This window comes from Phocoena phocoena, chromosome 2 (genome assembly GCF_963924675.1).
Source record: "Phocoena phocoena chromosome 2, mPhoPho1.1, whole genome shotgun sequence".
Lineage (NCBI taxonomy): Eukaryota > Metazoa > Chordata > Mammalia > Artiodactyla > Phocoenidae > Phocoena > Phocoena phocoena.
Genome location: NC_089220.1, coordinates 63,543,177 through 63,561,887, shown reverse-complemented (window position 1 = coordinate 63,561,887; position 18,711 = coordinate 63,543,177). Strand labels below are relative to the sequence as shown.

The window sequence follows — 18,711 nt, the reverse complement described above, 5'->3', positions numbered from 1 at the left end:
CCGGACGCGCAGGCTCAGCGGCCATGGCTCACGGGCCCAGCCGCTCCGCGGCATGTGGTATCTTCCCGGACTGGGGCATGAACCCGCGTCCCCTGCATCGGCAGGCGGACTCTCAAACCACTGCGCCACCAGGGATGCCCAATATTTCGGATTTTTATGAGCACGGGCTTTCTTAGAAAACAAAAATTCCAAGACTATTTTTCAAGTATTCTTGATATGTTACTTTAAACACATACTAGTTATGTCCTGCTCAAAAGTCAGATTATTCCATCTTTTAAAAAAGAAAACTATGGGCTTCCTTGGTGGCGCAGTGGTTAAGAGTCCGCCTGCCAATGCAGGGGACGCGGGTTCGTAACCCCGGTCCGGGAAGATCCCACATGCCGCGGAGCAGCTGGGCCCGTGAGCCATGGCCACTGAGCCTGCGCGTCCAGAGTCTGTGCTCCGCAACGGGAGAGGCCACAACAGTGAGAGGCCCGCGTACCGCAAAAAAAAAAAAAAAAAATTAGTAGCTCATTGTATGTTACTATATGAAGGCAGAATGAAAAGTATACTGGACTGCAATCTATTTTGCTCCTCAACAGCTGGGATGTCCCTTAACTTCTCCAGACTTCAGTTTCTTCATGTGCAGCAGAGAAATATGGTTTAGCTTGTTAAGAGGACCTAAGGAGATCAAACGGATTTCAAGTGGCTTGAGAACTATAAAGGATTACCTAGAGTATAGTTAATATACAGTCATAGATTTTCAACAACCTGGATCATAAATTTATGCCACATATTCCAAAACGATAATATTTCTTTATTTCCTCTTTTATTTTTTACTTCAAAATTTGGGGAAAAAAACTATAGTCTTTGGTCACATGTGAAAAAGAAAATTACACTAAAAAGATTAACAGCAGCCATGGACAACAACTCAGGGGCTACACTTTATACTTCGTTCTGTAAATCAGACCCTGTTTACCAGGTAATTAGTCCTTAAACAACCTGTGAGATTAAGTAAAATAGTTACAATAATAAAATAAAGAGGTTCAAAGACTTACAATAAATCTTATTGTTAACGTGGTTCTTAACTATATTTACTTAGAGTGAAGTTTAAATAATTACATTTACATAGTACTTTCCTGTCTTCCAAAAAGCATTTCCATATCTGATCCTCAGCAACCAGGTATGGTAGACAGATATCATCATTCTCATACAAAGAAACTGAGGTTCAGAGAGATTAATTTGCACAATTGCTTTCTGACAGGAAATTGAAGTGGAAGGATGACTCCTGATCTACATGGAAAGAAAGCAATTATTTGGATGCTCTAGAGCAAAAGAAAAACCTCAGACCTATTTATTGGCTGAGACGAGACACAGAACATTTATAAACTCATGCTGTCTCAAAAGCAATATCCATTGGAGCCTGCCTGCGCATCTCTAGTAGCTTTAATGTTCATAGAAAAATGAATATTCATGTTTGTTTGGGATCTCAAACTATTATTAAATTTGCAAGCAAAAACAGGACCAATGAAGAACTGAACCAGATTATTTTTTCAGAGTGGCAAACCTAATGAAGTGTCCCAACCCCTCTATGATTTACCATTGCTGAGATTATTCCTTACCAAGGAAACACTTAAAAATTTTTTCTCCCAGAGCTCATTTGCTAGATTCCATAAATTAGCTGTTACAAAGAATCTGTATCAGAGAAATTTAAACCTACTAAGAGGCTTTTCTTCCAACCTACTAAAAAGGCACATTAAATACACAACGTTGGCCACATTTAGATAATGATGGAAAACAACAGCTGATAGCCAGTTTGGGACAAATGCCAACTGTTTCCATTTGTCTGAAAATGTCAAAATTAATTGCTACAACACTCAGTTTTCAAAGAATATTGATATCTCTAAATGAGAAAGTATGTCAACCAAAAATCCTAAAAAACAGACTAAAGATAATAGTGCCTCCCTGATCTGCAGTATTAGTTAAAAAAAAATTTTAGCGTCCCAAAGTAAACACATCTCAACAGCTTTACATATTTTCATATACTTTATTTTTTAAACACTTATAATTTTGCAAGCTAGCAGTAAAATATTGTCCTCAATATTTTACTAATTAGCACCGTATACCTTTTAAAGCTAACTGGAACACTGTTTTATTTAAATGATTGTGAAGTAAAATGATCATTTCAAATACCTAATTAGTCTCAACACATGAATCATTAATTATCATTATTTTTGGCTTTATGCACAAAGATGTATTTCAAAGATGAACTTAATATTAGTATCAGTTCTGTCAATCTAACAAATCAAAGTACCACAGTTTAAAGCAATATTTAACCTCTGAAATTATTATATAATTAAAGAGGCATATAAGAAAGTTGAGAAATCACTATGAAGACAAAAGATACTGCACAACTTTAAATTTAGAATCCCTTATTTTTTAGAAGAATGAGGAAAATAATGAAAAATTTCATGGTACAAGTATTCATTACACATATGGTTTAGTATATATATGTCAGTACTCTCACGCTTTGCTTATGAGTTTGGCCTTACCAAAAAGCCATCAAAATGTCCAGGATAATTCACCGGGACAGCTGGAAGCCTGAAATAAAATTGTTCAGTGCAAATATCCTAAGCCATTCATACAATTTTAAACAGAAACCTGGACATTTAACTCCTATTTTTGTTTCCATCTGAAAACCTGTTGAAAATACGGAAAAAAATTTAACTAAACTCACATTACTTCCACATATTAAAACAAGGGGGATTTTTCATTTCCTGTTTTCTTATAAGAGCATTCTTCAGAGCTACGGGTTTAAGTTCTAAGCTACAATCCACTACTTACTAGCATGTCTGTTTTGCATACCAGTAGAATCAAGTCCAGTTTTGCCATTTGTGGATAACTATGACAAGATACAAAAGCATGTGTTTGCCATAAATAGCTCTGGCTAACAGCAAACTGCTCACACTGAACAGATCAAATTCTCTATAAGGAGAGCTGCCTGGACCACAGCCAAATCCCACTACTAATGTTTAAGACTGCTGTAACAATTTTTTTTCAAATTTGTGAAATATATTAAGAAATAGTAGCTGAAAGTTCCTAAACATGAGAAGTATTATTAAACTTCTGAAGGACATGTTACAAATTATTTTCATTATGACCAAATGTGCAATAAGAGCTTCCTGCTTCTTCTACTACTAGTCAACTAATGAGAAATGTAAACGTGAATTAAAAAATAACTACCCTAATTTATCCAGAGAACAAACCAGATATCGAAGAGTATTTATGTCAAAGTGCAAAAAAATAATTCCTGATCATATTAACACATAAGGAAATAAATAAAGCTTATAAAAGTACATCTCTATAACGTTAATATTTTGTATTAGTTGGCTTTAGGATAGGATATTTTTTAAACCAAATAAACACAACAAACTGGAAAATATCACGCAAGAATGTTGTACAAAAAAATTCTTAAATGACCAGTGCAGAGATTAATAATAGCTGTTTACCCTATGAGTTGCTTCACATAGTATTTTGCAAAATGTCCAAGGAAAACAAGGCAACGTTCTGTAACATGCCACAATTTTTATTGCAACGTGGCCATTTTTCTGAGGGTGGGGTTTGATCTCAAAAACAATGTTCCATTTAAGGCTCTTTTATACAGAAATTGCCATCTTGACTGATATTCAAAATATCTTTAGTGTCGCAAGACTTAACATGGTAAACATAAAACTCCTACACTTATTCAGTAGTGTACACTCAATGGAAAACAAAAAGGCATTAATAACAGCTATTTCTTTTAAGAAGATACGCAGGTAACAGGAATGAACACTGAGGTACTAGGATAAGTTGATGACACAGTTAACTTAATTGGCATTCCTTTTGGGGTGGGGGATTAAACTCATTACAAAAAAAGTGCTTTCAATGCATAGTATTATATCTGTGCTGCCATGTCACAAAAAATAGGCTTGCCAAGGCAGGTGAGGTGTATGAATGCTCAAGCCTCACAGAACTGCAATCAAGTGCAACTATAAATAATACTGAATAAAGTCTACTATCTCACCAGTGGATAATACTTTCAAGGCATTCAATTAGCTTAACCCTTTGTAGTGTTCTAAGCTATTCACAGTGACATTCACATTCATTGTAGTGCTTGCTGCAAGGGAGGCATATAACCAGTTGTTTTGGCTAAAATATGGTGGGAAGGCATTCCTTGGGTTCTACATAAAAGTAACAGTATTAAACAGTCTAATGGCAATCACTGATAGGCTGCTTACATGAATGATATTTCCTTCATTCATTGTGTTGGAAGGACCCAGTGGGAAGAGGAAGAAAAAAAAACCCAAAACCTAATACTATTCCAATTGACTGAGCTGGAGAAATGGAAGCTCCTTAAGATCCAGATGGCACTTGACTGTCATTTTATAAGGGTTTTCCTTCAAGTGAAACTACTACGTTGCCTCCCAATTTCTCTCCAAGTGTTGAACGGTCCTTTATATCATCCAAGCCATTTACTTGCCACTCATGTTTAATACCTAAAAAGAAAAAACATTATCCTGTTACTTTATTATAAGTAAGAGAGGGCAATTCTTCTGCACAAAATATTCAGTGTTTGTACCTGTAAATTTCTTTTTAATGGCATCTTTAGAGCTAGCATAAATCATCTTGCTTTTTAAAGGTGCACTTTCAGGAGCCCTACAGGGGGAAAAAAAAATTGTTGAATCCTATTTAAAAGAAAAAGAAAGGCAAAACTGACTATGTTAATAATAATCCTTGCATTTTAAAAGTACTTTTTTCTTTTGTTTTTACACACCAGAATATAAATACTAGGTCTTCTTTCTTAGACTCTTTTGTTTCGTATGTGGCATCGTACAAAGCATATCGGCAATCATTCAGAGGTAGCAACTTCACAAAAGATGTGTAGGGGTCCTCTACAGTATCACCAATGTCACCCACCAAGATCTGCTTTGCTTCCTCTACAATTATTTGTCTTTTGTCATCGCTTAAACAGAAGAGAACTGCTTTCTTTCTTTTTTTGATCTCCTCCTGTGTAGAAGATTTCCTTACTTTCATATCATTAAAAACTTTGATGACTTCATCATTCACTGTAACTCCAGAAGCCTGAAAATAAAGAAACAACAGTAATTTAGAACAAGTATTTTGGTTTTAGCCAAAATTACTGTTTGCCTAGAGAGGATTCACTTTAGTCTGGATATCAAAAGTTGCATCATACCATGCAAATAGTCCAATCAGATTTGCCACATGTTAAGTATCAGTATATGATGCACCTACGGATTCTAACTCATCCTGCCCCATTCATCCTTTTTTAAAAAGGGGTTTGGAGTGTGAAGTAATTGGCAGGTAGAGGGAAAGGGACAAATACAGGCTGTCCCATCCCCGAAATGTTTCCTATTTCACTGGGTGATGTCAGAGCTTCAGGAGCCGCAGCAAAAATACCTTCTGTATTGTGTCAACCCGGCAGGCCTTAAAAAAACACTTTCGGATTTCAGTTAATGCTTCTACTATTTTTTTCTTTAAAGTCATCCTAGCCAGGGCCCTTTCCTCATAAGGAAAGAGAATCAAGTGTGAACTCCAAACCGCCCACGGCTACAACATAATTGCCTCACAGCTCAAATGCAGACGCTTCAAAACTAACGGATCGCGTGTAAAAGCTTTTTACCGCGAGAAACCGTGTTCAAGAGTTTTCCCATCTCCTTAATCTCCCCCTAAGGGTTTTACTACAGGCCCTCAAGACCCTCACCGAAAGCGTCCAGCAAGGGCTTTACAGCACGTACCAATCTGAGAGCGCGCGTGGGAATAAAATTAGCAAGGGGAGGGCAAAAGCGGCGACCAGGGTGGGGGCAAAGCTCGGCGGACCCTCCCGCGCCCCCGGCCGCCGCCCGGCCGCCCCACTTAGGCCCCGACCCTCGCCCCGCGCCCGGGCCCTCCCCGCCCCCAGGAATCCGAAGAGCGGCCGGCCGGGCCTGACGGCGGGAGGGCAGGCCGGCCGGTGAAGAGAGAGCAGCGGGGCCGCAGCGCAGGAGCGCCCACCTTGGAGGCCAAAATCAGGTTAAAATGGCGGCCTCAGGCCCAGGGCCCGGCGGTGCCGCGCGGGGGGCTGTGCTCGCCGCGCCCCGGCCCCCCGACCCCCGGCCCCCCGGTCGGCGCGCCCGCCTTACCATAGCGCCCGCGGCTGAGGCTGCGGCGGCGGCTCGGGCTCCGGCGGTGTGGCGCTGCGAAGGGAAGGAGGGGCGGCCCGGAGGCGGCGAGTGCGGGGCACGCCGGGAGTGCGGCCCAAAAGGCGGCGACCGCTCGGGGGGCTGCGGTGAGGGCGGGGCGGTCACGTGGGCACGCCCCGGGCTGGCGCTCCAGCCCGCCGGCCCCCCCGCGTCCTCGGCCTGACCCCGCGGGCGCGCGCGCGCGCGCGCGCAGCAGCAACCCCCGCGGACTCTGCGGCCGTGGTCCGAACCCCGGGCCCCAAAGCGAAGGCCTTCAGCACCAGGGCACCACCCGTCCCGTCCGCCGGCTCGCACGGCGGGCGTTTCCACACTGCCTCCCGAGGGCCAGGGCGCAGCTCCAGGGGTTGGGCGCGTGTGAGGCGAATGGCGCTCCAAGGTGTCTCTTTTATTCGCTTGTGGTTTCCACTGAAAGGGGCTGGATTCCTACATTGTGGGTCTTTTTGGAGAACCCCCATCAGAGATGGCGCGAATTATTTAGATCTCCTTCCATCAATTCAACGAGAATAAACACTGGGGGGGGGAGGGGGTTACCCTACTTGATTGAATTACTCAGCAAAAACAAAATGATAAACAGAGGTGGGAAATCGCTTTCTGAAAGTCTGTGGTTGGAATAATAATAATGGGGGAAATCTGGGGTAGTAACATCCCCTGGTAATATCCTTTTATAGATTAGACTTGGTAGGAAATGGATTTCACTCTCTGCTAGTAGTCTTTTCCTCAGGAGGCCACAGCTACGACAGCTGCCATCAAATAAGTGGACCCAAGAGTAGAGTCCTCCCTCTTTGGCAACCACAACCTCTTCTAGCAAAACCCATATAACTGAGCCAAGGCTCTTCTCTAACTAAACCTTTTTTATACTTGTTATGAGTATTCATCGCATTTATCATAGAAAAAATTGGCACCGTGTACTTTGAGGAAATTTTTCATGAAGATTCAATGCTTTATGAGTGTATAATGAAAATGTTTTAAATGAAACACTGTATGTGGTTATGTTTAATAAAAGGAAGGTTTCATAAAGTATTTCATTCATCAGTGTTTGGGCTAATTTATGCTACCTTTTTTCCTGAATGTTTATCATTTCTACCTTTCTTCATTTGTAAAATTGGTAATATGAATTTAAAACTCTGATTAATAGTTGAACTGATTTTGTGAAGAAAACTTGCACTAAAAGAGTAGAATTGTTGAGTGACTAAAACTGTTGGAAACAAAATAGTAAGTGAGTGCAGATAAACCTTAAGGTGTACTAAGCCAGAAGTGCAGTGTAACGGCAAGAACTTCGGGTTGGGACTTGGGAAACGAGTATTAATCTTGGCACTACCCCATCTCTGTAAATTCGAAGGGCTTTCAATCCCTGCAGACCTTCATCTGTATTATAAGCTGTGATTATCTTTAAAGTCCTTTCCAGCTTTAAAATTCAGTTTCCTAGTATGCCAGTGTTTCTCAGGAAATGGGAGAGAAACCATTATGAGAGAGAACCATATGTTCTCAGCATTAAGTAAATTTAGGGATAGAAAATCATAATGAGAAGGGTTATGCCCTAGTTTGTGTGATAGATTCTTATACCCCAAAGTTAATATATTATAAATGGAGCATGTTAGGTATTGCACAGGAAACAGACCTATTTTTTATGTCCATAGCTTGTGCTTATTTTCTTAATGGGAAGATTGACTTAGTTTATTTTTATTTTATTTTATTTTTATAAATTTATTTATTTTTGGCTGTGTTGGGTCTTCGTTGCTGTGTGTGGGCTTCCTCTAGTTGCAGCGAGCGGGGCTACTCTTCGTTGCGGTGTGTGGGCTTCTCATTGCGGTGGCTTCTTGTTGTGGAGCACAGGATCTAGGCACACGGGCTTCAGTAGCTGTGGCACACGGCTCAGCAGTTGTGGCGCACGGGCTTAGTTGCTCCGCGGCATGTGGGATCATCCTGGACGAGGGCTCGAACCCGTGTCCCCTGCATTGGCAAGTGGATTTTTTACCACTGCGCCACCAGGGAAGTCCCTTAACTTAGTTTAGAGACAAAAATTGAGAAGAAATTTCCCAATGTCTAAGCATGAATCTTAAGCAAGTAGATAATAATACTTTACATTAGGTGGTACATTACAGTTTATGAAACCTTTCCCTTTCTTGATGTCTCTTGAGGCATCCAACATTTGCTCTGTATGGGTATCAGCAGTTTTCCTGGTTGAACTCTTCCTCTTAGGGTCCCCCTCCCTTCTCAGCCTTGAATTTTGCATCAGAGAGATTCTACAGGGGCTACAGCCCCAGCAGAGACCAGGTCTGGGGACACGGGGAACTAGATTAGGTGTTAGAACCTCGCCTACCAAAGCTGGGGATTCCGGAGATGTTAATCACCCCGCCCCAGCTGTGATATCAACCCTTCTCCAAGCCTCCCTGTGCCTCTCCCCTTCCCCAGAGTTCACAATTCCCATGTACTAGGATTCTTTTCCTGAAGATGTTTTCTTGTCTTTGCACATATTTCATTGCCTTGTAATCACTTGTTTACGTGTTCTGCCACCCCAGTAGACTGGAAGCTCCTTCCAGGATCTGAGTCCTACTCATCTTTGGATTTCTGGAATCTGGTACATAGTAGGTGATCAATAGATGATAAAGTAACAACTTTAAGGTGCTTTAGTGCTATAAAGAGAACAAAAATGAAGCTCCCGAAGACTGCAAGGCCTTTCTACATGCCCTTGTGAGGCCAGATCTTAGAACGTCAGAGCCAGTAACAACTCCTCACACCTGTTGTTTAAAACCAGAACTTACTGCCACTTGGTAAAGCGACAGCATTACCAAGCATTGCTGCATGAATTTTGGCCTCTGTGTGGTGGAGGGATCTGAGTGTCAGACATCATGTGTATCAGTTTCCTGTGGCTGCTGTAACAAATTACCACACATTTAGTGGCTGAAAACAGCACAAACTTATTGTCTTACAGTTCTGGAGGTCAGATGTGAGAAATGACTCATGGGGCTAAAAGCAGCACTTCATTGCTTTTGGAGGCTGTAGGAGGAAAATCTGTTTCCTTGCCTTTTCCAGCTTCTAGAGGCTGCCCACATTCCTTGGTTTGTGGCCCCCTGAGAGTACCTCTGCTTCAGTCATCACATCTCTGATTCTCTCTCTCCTGCCTTCCTCTTTCACTGCTAAGGACCACTGAGATCACCACTGGGTAATTTAGGATAATCTCCCATATCAAAAATCATTTACTTAACCACATCCACAAAGTCCCTTTTGCTGGACTTCCCTGGTGGCGCAGTGGTTAAGAATCCGCTTGCCAATGCAGGGGACACGGGATCGAGCCCTGGTCCGGGAAGATCCCACATGCCATGGAGCAACTAAGCCCATGTGCCACGATGACTGAGCCTGTGCTCCAGAGCCTGTGAGCCACAACTACTGAGCCCGCGTGCTGCAACTACTGAAGCCCATGTGCCTAGAGCCCGTGCTCTGCAACAAGAGAAGCCACTGCAATGAGAAGCCTGCACACCACAACGAAGAGTAGCTCCCGCTCACCGCAACCAGAGGAAACCCGTGCGCAGCAATGAAGACCGAATGCAGCCAAAAATAAATACATACATTTATTTTTTTAAAAAAGTCCCTTTTGCTATGTAGGGTAACATATTCACAGGACAGGGACATCTTTGGGGGGCCATTATTCTGCCTACCATACCACATCTGTTCTCTTTAGCAGTTTCACGCCCAAGGAAATGATTAACGGTGGGACAGAAGGACCCTGAACAATCCCGTACTAGAAGGCACACGTCTAAATTCTAATTTTCCATTTGCTGGACCACACACGGTTGATGGCAACAAAAAACCATTAGGAACTAAGTGAGAGTAACCTCATAGAGGATGGATCAGCTCTGACACAACAGTGGTGCAATCTCGGGCCATTTCCATTTAGTTAACTGCTCCATGGCTGTTTCCTCAGGTGTAAAATGGGGCTAATGTTACCTCCTCCCTCTCAGGGTTGTGGTGAGGATCAAGTGAGATAATGTACGTGAAGCTCCTTCCAGCACAGGAAAAGGTACCCTGGGGCCATTACCATCAGTGCAGAGTGAAGGGGAGAGCATGATTTTACCAACTCACAGGAAACAGTAATGAAGCAATCCCAAGTCTCACTGGTATTGTTTTGTAAGACTCAGCTAAAGTTTTTGCTCAGGATTTCTTACAAAATTGGAAAAGTGAATACCCGTAATGCATATTCTCCCACAAAACAGACTAGATGGAGTTTCTGTGGCATGTAAAATTTCAGAATCATTTTTCAAGTCTTAAGTAAAACAGTGAATCTGGAAGACTATGTAGATAAATTCTGTTCAAGCCCCACTCCCTGTCAAGACACATCATACTCAGCTCCCACAGCCACTTCCTGACAAAGACAAGTGTAAACGTAAAGATGCTCATCACTTCCAAATGTACTTTTCTACCCACATACCTGCTTCATCTGACATCTCTTTCCTAGCCCACGCCTGAGCTAAAAGACGGGTCAGGAGGAAAGTCATGCATTTTTCTAAATCCAAGTTTGAACTTAAAACTAGAAAATAAATATTGTGGGAGATGTGTGTTGGAGTCTGATCTCTATGACTCATTCCCTGATCCACAAAACTCACTTTGTGTCTTCCATGTCTCATCCTTAGTTCTTTCTAATTTAGGAAGATGACCTCACAATAAAGGAACTTAGCAGTCTATGTCAAGGGAAGAGGTAGAGGGTAGCAGCAGTGAAATGTAGTAAGTAGTGAAATGTAATTCAGAATGGTCTCAAACTCTACATTTATAAATGCTAGTTTCAATTTATTTACTCACGAACACATTTATCAGATCCACCTATCAGTTGTTTCTGATATTAATTGAATTCGTGATAAGTAGCAACTGGTTACCTAAATTATACAAACCATACAAAAACAGCATCTGAGAAAAGAAACTTGCTAGTAATTTATTTAAGGTGGAGAGCCTTTGTTTAGCTTACTTTATTACAAAAGCTGTGGATTTTTATATCCCAGAAAATCATACAGACGTGAAAAATGTAACATACTAAAACTGTATGTTGACAGACATGAATAAGAGTAGGCAAGAGATTGAAAACCAAATCAAGAATAAGAAGAGTTTATTCATTTCATTCGTTCATTCATTCCTTTATATCATTCACTGAGCATCTCTGCTAGGGTAAAGAATGCAAGGATAAGAATAACATAGTCCCTGCCTTGAAGAAAGTCAGTTCTGTGAGAATACATCAAGGAAGCCAGTATCTATGGGACAATCCCACGCATGCTCCAGTGGGGTATGTACAGGATGCCTTGGGAGCAGAAGGAAGGCCAGCTCAGTTTGGAGCGAGTTGGGTCTTTTTTCTTTTTTTGGCTGCGTTGGGTTTTCGTTGCTGTGCCAGGGCTTTCTCTAGTTGCGGTGTGCGGGGGCTACTCTTAGTGAGTGTGCGGGCTTCTGATTGCTGTGGCTTCTCTTATTGCGGAGCATGGGCTCTAGGTGTGCAGGCTTCAGTAGTTGTGGCACGTAGGCTCAGTAGTTGTGGCATGCAGGCTCTAGAGCGTGGGCTCAGTAGTTGTGGTGCACGGGCTTAGTTGCTCTGCAGCATGTGGGATCTTCCCGGACCAGGGCTCGAACCCGTGTCCCCTGCATTGGCAGGCGGATTCTTAACTACTGCACCACCAGGGAAGTCCCACGAGTTGGGTCTTAAGGGATAAGTGGAAGTTAACTAGGCAGATAGGGACAGGACATTCAAAGCAGAGGGAACCAAATGTACAAAGCCTCAGCAGTACCAGTATAAAGCACAAGAAACCCCAAGTTGCTAGCTACGACTGGAGCCTATGAGCTTGGTAGAGAATGAAGATGGAGTGGTAGGAGGTACCAGTTCTTGTGAGCTTTGTATACAACTGTACAGTCAGAATTGTATTCTGCAGGGCATGAGGGAGACTATAAAGACTTTTCAAACGTGTTTTTTTTGTGTGCGCTCCGGCCCGCCCGTCAGACGCTGCCAGGCTCACGGGCGGGGCGCAGCCTGCGGGTTCGGGGAAACTTTGTCACCCTGGTCCCGGAGAAAGCAGCGTCCTGCTTGCTGGGCAGCTCGCAGGGCGGGGACCTGGCCTGCAAGGAGGAACAGGGAGCAGAGGAGTACCTCACAGACCAGAGTGGCTGCTCCAGTAATAAAGAACCCCTTTTGAGGTGTTGTGATGCATGGAGGGACTTGGTGTTCTTCGGGCTAAACGGCAAATTAAAGATAACTTGCGAGAGGTCAAAGCCCAGACTCACAGCTGCATAACTCATCACCGGGAATGCCTTCGAAGCCATGAGGTGTGGCTGTATGAACAGGTAGATCTCATCTATCAGCTTAAAGAGGAGATGCTTCAGCAGGAGGTCCAACAACTCTACTGGTTTCTGGGCCAGTTCAACTGTCTTATTCATCAGCTGGAGTGCGCCCAAAACAAAGATCTAGCCAATCAAGTCTCCGTGTGCCCGGGGAGACTGGGCAGTTTGACCCTCAAACCTGAAGATTCGACTGTCCTATTCTTTGAAACCGATAATAACTGCCCTGCACCAGGCAATCACCACGTTTGGGTCTCTCAAGACCATTCAAATTCCTGAGCACCTGATGGCTCATGATAGTTCAACAAATATTGGGCCCTTCCTGGAGAAAAGAGGCTATATCGCATCACCAGAGCAGAAGTTAGCATCCAGCACCACAGTGGTCCCTCTCAGCGAATGGCTCTTTGGAAGCAAACCTGCCAGCGGTTGCCAGGCTCCTTACATGCCCAGTACCAATCTGCAGGACTGGCTCACCCAAAAGCAGACCTTGGAGAATAGTCAGACTTCTGCTAGAGCCTGCAATTGCTTCAATAATGTCTGGGGCAACCTAAAGGGCTTGGAAAACTGGCTCCACAAGAGTCAGCAACAAGAAGTTTCTTTTGCTGGTAAACAAGTTACCAAAAGTGTAACAGCTATTCTACTACCAGTTCTTACTCCAGTGAAATTGAAAAGGTTGGAGATCTAGTGCTTCTTGATCAAGATGAGGTGGAGCTTTCTGATTGGCTAGCGACTCCCCAGGAACCCTATAAGCTTGAGAAGCCTGGGAATGGCAGCTGTGAAACCAGTGAGAAGTTTAAGCTCTTGTTCCAGGTGTTCCAGGAGTCCTATGGTGTGAATGATTGGCTCATCAAGCCTGATTCCTGTACCAATTTTCAGGGTAAACAGCCCAAAGGTGTGGAGATTGAGAACCTGGGCAATCTGAAGTGCCTGAATGGCCACTTGGAGGCCCCTTGGGAGTGGATCCCAGCATGATTGGGATCTCAGCATGATTGGCTGAGGATTGGCTTGTCCAGAATCATCAAGGCCCATGTAAAGTAGAGGAGGTCTGCAGAGCCAATGAGCCCTGTACAAGCTTTGCAGAGTGCGTGTGTGATGAAAATTTTTAGAAGGAAGCTCTGTGTAAATGGCTTCTGAAGAAAGAAGGAAAGGATAAAAATGGTATGCCTGTGGAACAAAAACCTGAACCTGAGAAGCATAAAGATTTCCTGAATTTGTGGTTCTGTCCATCCAGAAGAGAGGAAACAGAACAAGCTAAGGCACCAAAGGCAATGGCTTCTTCTAGAATTGCTGATTCCTTCCAAGTCATAAGGAACAGTCCCTTGTCAGAGTAGCTCATTACCCCCTCATGCAAAGAAGGATGTCCCAAGGAAGTGCCTCTTACAGAGGACAGAGCTGGCATACCAAAGCTTACAAGCCACTTGGCCACTTCCTGGTGTCCCTTTAACACAGCTGACTGGGTCTTGCCAGGAAAGAAGACGGGAAATCTTAGCCAGTTATCCTTAGGAGAAGACAAATGGCTACTTCAAAAGAAGACCAAGGAAGTATTACTTAATTCGCTCCTACAGGAGGAACACAACTTTCCCCCAGACTGTTACGGCCTCCCAGCAGTTTGTGATCTCTTTGCCTGTATGCAGCTTAAAGTTGATAAAGAAAAATGGTTGTATTGAACTCCTCTACAGATGTGAAGGAATGGAGTACTAGAGTCAGACAAATTTTCTGCAGATTATCACAAATCCATGAGCTGAGTGACTGCGGCTTGCCAAATCATTGCGTTTCTGGGTCTGATGTAGTTCCTTTTCTGCCTAATTTTGAACTAGTGAAGAGACATAATAAGTCATCAAATTATGAGTTACTGTGTAAAAGAAAAAGGCCGTTTGTTGACGCTGAGGTGATTCAGTTTCTTCTTACAGAAGTATTAATTCATCCCTACACTAGAAACACAGCATCGTAGTGGGTAGGTCTTTTTCATAAACCTCCATGGCTCCTTAGTTTGGGTTGTTGTTAGAAGTACATTAAAGCACTGTAGTTTTAAAAATGAAATAGTTCTATAATCAGGGTGTGTTGATGTATTCTAATACTAGTAAACTTACCTAACCTTTTGATTTCCCTTCTTTGAATGCTTCCCTTGTTGTCGGTTTTCTTCCATTAACGGTGAATTCTTCTGTTTAATTAATATAATTTAATATATTTTAATATAATATAATATATTTCACACAAATAATTAACCTTGACAGTATAGTGGTTTTTTCTTACCAAAACATGTATTAACAATCTTGGCAATTTTTGACATTAATTACAAAAAATTTTAGCTTACATGCCAGATTCTACATTATTTTTCTTTTTTTTGAAACGAACTCAGCTATTGCAAGTTTCATCTTAATTCCCTCCTCTAAACGTTATTATTTAAGTATCTAGACAGCTCTTTCAGAAGGGCTCCATATTGCTTGAAGCCTATATTCAGGGTAATCCTAGCCTCTTTCAAAATATTCTGAAGAACTACAGGCAGAAGAGCCCCAGTGCTGACTAATCAAAAAGCAAAAGGCAAGACATGTTGGAAATGTAGTACTTGAATTATTCACTATCCTAAGTGTTACTGGTGCATCCTGTGTAAATGGAAGCTGAACTGGACACCCGGTGCTTTTAACTAGGCATAAATTAAATGTCCTCTCACTGCAAGCATAGCATACCTATACCTTATAATGCAGTGACATTTTAGTGAATAGGCTGTTTTGAACACTGTGCCTTGGGGTGTTTATTGAAGCTTTATGAAAACTATTGATGTTTCCTTAGTATCCTTAAAGTTATGTCCGTGCTTTAAAAAGTTTCTCTGTAGGAGAGAAATGGTATTTATACCATGTTTTAAAATTCTGTAAGATGAGACATCTTAGTTGCTTTCCAGGCTTTTAAACTATTAAGCTGCTCAACTTGCCTATATGTTATTGGAAATACTTTAAAAGTTTGTGATGTGGTCATCTAGAAAGCCCTTTTGGGGAAACTTCACAGTCCCAGTGTCATTGCCATACAACTTCCTTAGAATTCTTCAACCACAGCTGAAACAAGCCTATTGTTTTTTAGTTCCCCCCGATACCATTTAGAACTTTAAAACTAAAGGTGGTGGGTAAAAACTTAAGGAGCCTTTCCATTATCTTAGGTTGCAGGAAGCTTTGTAGTTTTTGAGGTTTAACACACTGTGTACCACTAAATTAACATTAATCACTATGCTAATGAGTATGTAAAACACTGTTTTGCGTTGATGCATTTTGTACCTCCCTCCATTAAAAGCATAAGAACCAGAAAAAAAGTTGTTTTTTTAATAACAGCTATGTTGAGATATCGTTCACATACAATAAAATTCATCATTTTAAAGTGCACCATTCAATGTTTTTGAGTATATTCGTAGTTGTGCAACCATCACCACAATCTAGTTTTAGAACATTTTAATCACCCCCCAAAAGAAAACCCCATATCCATTAGCAGTCCCTCCACATTCCCTCCTCCCCTCGGGCCCTGGCAACCACTAATCTAGATTTTTGTAGATTTTCCTTTTGTGAACATTTCAGACGAGTGGAATCATATGTAGTCTTTTGTGGCTGACTTCTTTCACTTAGCAAAATGTTTTCAAGGTTCATCCATGTTGTAGTATATGTCAGTAATTCATTCTTTTTTATGGTCAAATAATATTCTGTTACATGGATATACCACATTTGCTTTATCCATTCCTCAGCTGATGGGCATTTCGGTTGTTTGTACTTTTTGGCTATTGTGAATATTGCTACCATGAACATTTGTGTACAAATTTTTGTGTGAACATATATTTTCATTTCTTTGGAATATGCACTGAGGAGTGGAATTACTGGGTCATATGGTAACTTCATTTTTAACCATGTCAAACGTTTCTAAAGTGGCCACACCATTTTACAATCTCACCCACAATGTACAAGGGTTCCAATTTCTCTATATCCTTACCAACACTTACTATTGTTTGTCTTTTTTATTTTAGCCATCCCTGTGAGTGTGAAGTGGTATCTTATTGTGGTTTTGATGTGGATTACCCTAACGGTTAATGCTGAGTATCTTTTCATGTGCTTATCGGCCATTTGTACACCTTCTTTGGAGAAATGTCTATTAATATCCTTAGTCCATATTTTTCATTTTTGTCTTTTTATTGAGTTGTAAGAGATTTTTAAAATGTATTCTGGATATGTCCCTTATTAGACATATGATTTGCAGAAACATTCTCCCATTCTGTGGATTGTGGGCTGTCTTTTCACTTTGCTAATGGTGCCCTTTTTTTTTTAATTGAAGTATAGTTGATATAGAATATTATATTTCTTAATGGTGTCCTTTGAAGCTGAAAACTGAAATTTTGATAAAGTCACGTTTATCTAGTTTTTCTTCTGCTGCTTGTACTTTTGGTGTTATAAGAAACCATTGCCTAATCTAGGTTTATAAAGTTTACTCCCATGCTTTTTGTTTTTTCTAAGAATTTTACAGTTCCAGCTTCACAGATAGGTCTATGATCTATTCTGAATTAATTTTTTAGAATGTCAATGTAGGGAGGGGTCCAACTTCATTCTTTTGCATGTGGATATCCAGTTGTCTCAGAACCATTTGCTGAAAAGATTATTCTTTCCCTTAAATTTGTTTTTTAAATGCTGTTATAGGGATGCTGGCAATGACATTCTAAAATGCTATCAACTCTCAGATTTGACTGCTTGCTGACGAATTAAATTGACAACAAGAAAGGAATTTCTCTTGTATTTTACAACTAGATTACTTGTGTGTCTGAGAATTAATTTCTCAATAAGCATGTCAGGAATGTAGTTTTGTTTTCTAAGTATTGAGTTTCTACTGTACGCCAGAAAATGTGCTTGGCGCTGAGTGTAAAATGAACAAAACAGACACAGTCCCTGCCTTCATGGATCCTGTAGTCTAGTGAGAAATTAACAGGGGGTCCTGATATAGTTTAGGGAAATTGAGGAGGGTTTCTTTGGTTGAAGAGTCCCCCCAAAAAACAACAGCATGGAAAGAAGACTGAGCAAGGAAGGAGCTTGACGTTTGGGGGAAAATAAGAGTTCACTGGAGCTACAATGTTCCAGACAAGGAGAGAGATACAAGATGAGGCTGAATAAGTGGTCAGGGCCGGTGAATGGGGGACCTGTAAATCATTTCCCAAACCGTCCGTGAAGGCTCCCCGGTGTCCCAGCAATCTCTCAGGGGCGCCGCGTTTGCTTTGAATTTTAAGGGAAACATAGCGCCATCTGTCGGACACAAAGGGAACTACTCAATCGTGCTGGTTTACACTTCAATTTCAGATGCCTCTACATTCCATCCGAGGGGTTCTCCGCAGTTGGTGTGATAAAAAGCAAGTCCCTCGGGAAAATCAGTGTGGAGCTGGAAATGAGAGTGATTGTATCCAACCCGATTCCAAGGTTTGAGAACTTAAGCAGTGCCCAGCAGGTGCAAAGCTGCTAAGACATAAATATTGTTTGGACCTAATTACTTAATAAACAGAACTGGTAGGTATTTCTTCTGCCCCACGAATGCCCTGAAAAAACTATTATGATATTAAGGCCACCGTGAACGGAGAAAAGTTGGGAGCCTCTACTGTTAAGGATTTTGGGACTTTATTCCAAGTGTTACAGGCAGTTATTAAAAGGTTTGAAACAGGGAGAGTGACATGGAGGCTTTAATTTTTTCTAGTAAAGTGATATTTTAAAAATCTAGACATTTTACCTAAAGTGATTTTGCTTTCAATTACTTGTTCAATTATAAAAATGTCTTAGTTTTAAACTCTAATTAAGGACTCCAGTGTTTTCCTCCCTAACAGACACTTTTGCCCCAAGGTGAGAGACCAATCAGGAACCCAAGCAGAGGTGGGCTTCTTTCACTGGCTTAAAATTGTTCCTCCCTCCACAAACTGTCCACAAAAAGGAGAGAAGGGGCAGGACCCACTACTCTGATGGCTCTTGGTTCACTTAATGTTGGAAAGTATGGAACAGAATTTTAAACATAGATTAGGCCTGGAAAGCTGCCTCCTTTTTAAGTTGCTTGAAATTTGTATCCTCTCAAATGGATTTGACAGTTGTAGCAGAGATTGCTGGTCCTATCAGTGTCCACTGGCCCCCTTCTACTTTAGTAAAAGAGCATCAGTCTCCATTTTATTTGGAGTTATGCCCCCCTCCCC

The 18,711-nt window shown here is 41.7% G+C and overlaps 1 protein-coding gene and 1 pseudogene across 2 annotated transcripts; one reads left to right on the top strand and one right to left on the bottom strand.

Moving 5' to 3' along the window:
- Positions 1–3,547: 3,547 nt before the first annotated feature.
- Positions 3,548–6,261, bottom strand: CFL2 (cofilin 2). Of its 2 annotated transcripts, none has more exons than XM_065871483.1 (4): positions 6,159–6,261; positions 4,793–5,100; positions 4,598–4,674; positions 3,548–4,514 (listed from the first exon to the last, which is right to left on the bottom strand). In XM_065871483.1, exons 1-4 carry the CDS (start codon positions 6,159–6,161, stop codon positions 4,402–4,404), a joined length of 501 nt encoding a protein of 166 aa, XP_065727555.1. In that variant the 5' UTR covers positions 6,162–6,261; the 3' UTR covers positions 3,548–4,401. The 2 variants fall into 2 exon arrangements, with proteins under 2 accessions (XP_065727555.1, XP_065727556.1); XM_065871484.1 differs by lacking the exon at positions 6,159–6,261 and adding an exon at positions 5,213–5,387.
- Positions 6,262–10,203: 3,942 nt separating this feature from the next.
- On the top strand, positions 10,204–14,209 carry LOC136118405 (nuclear receptor coactivator 4 pseudogene; annotated as a pseudogene).
- The last annotated feature ends 4,502 nt before the right edge of the window (positions 14,210–18,711 follow it).

Bases quoted from the DNA above. Each gene is read 5' to 3' on its own strand.
- CFL2 (XM_065871483.1), bottom strand. The intron at 4,675-4,792 runs GTGTGTAAAAAC...TTCCCCCTGTAG, and splicing joins GACCTAGTATTTATATTCTG to GGCTCCTGAAAGTGCACCTT. The intron at 4,515-4,597 runs GTACAAACACTG...TTTTCTTTTTAG, and splicing joins CATTAAAAAGAAATTTACAG to GTATTAAACATGAGTGGCAA.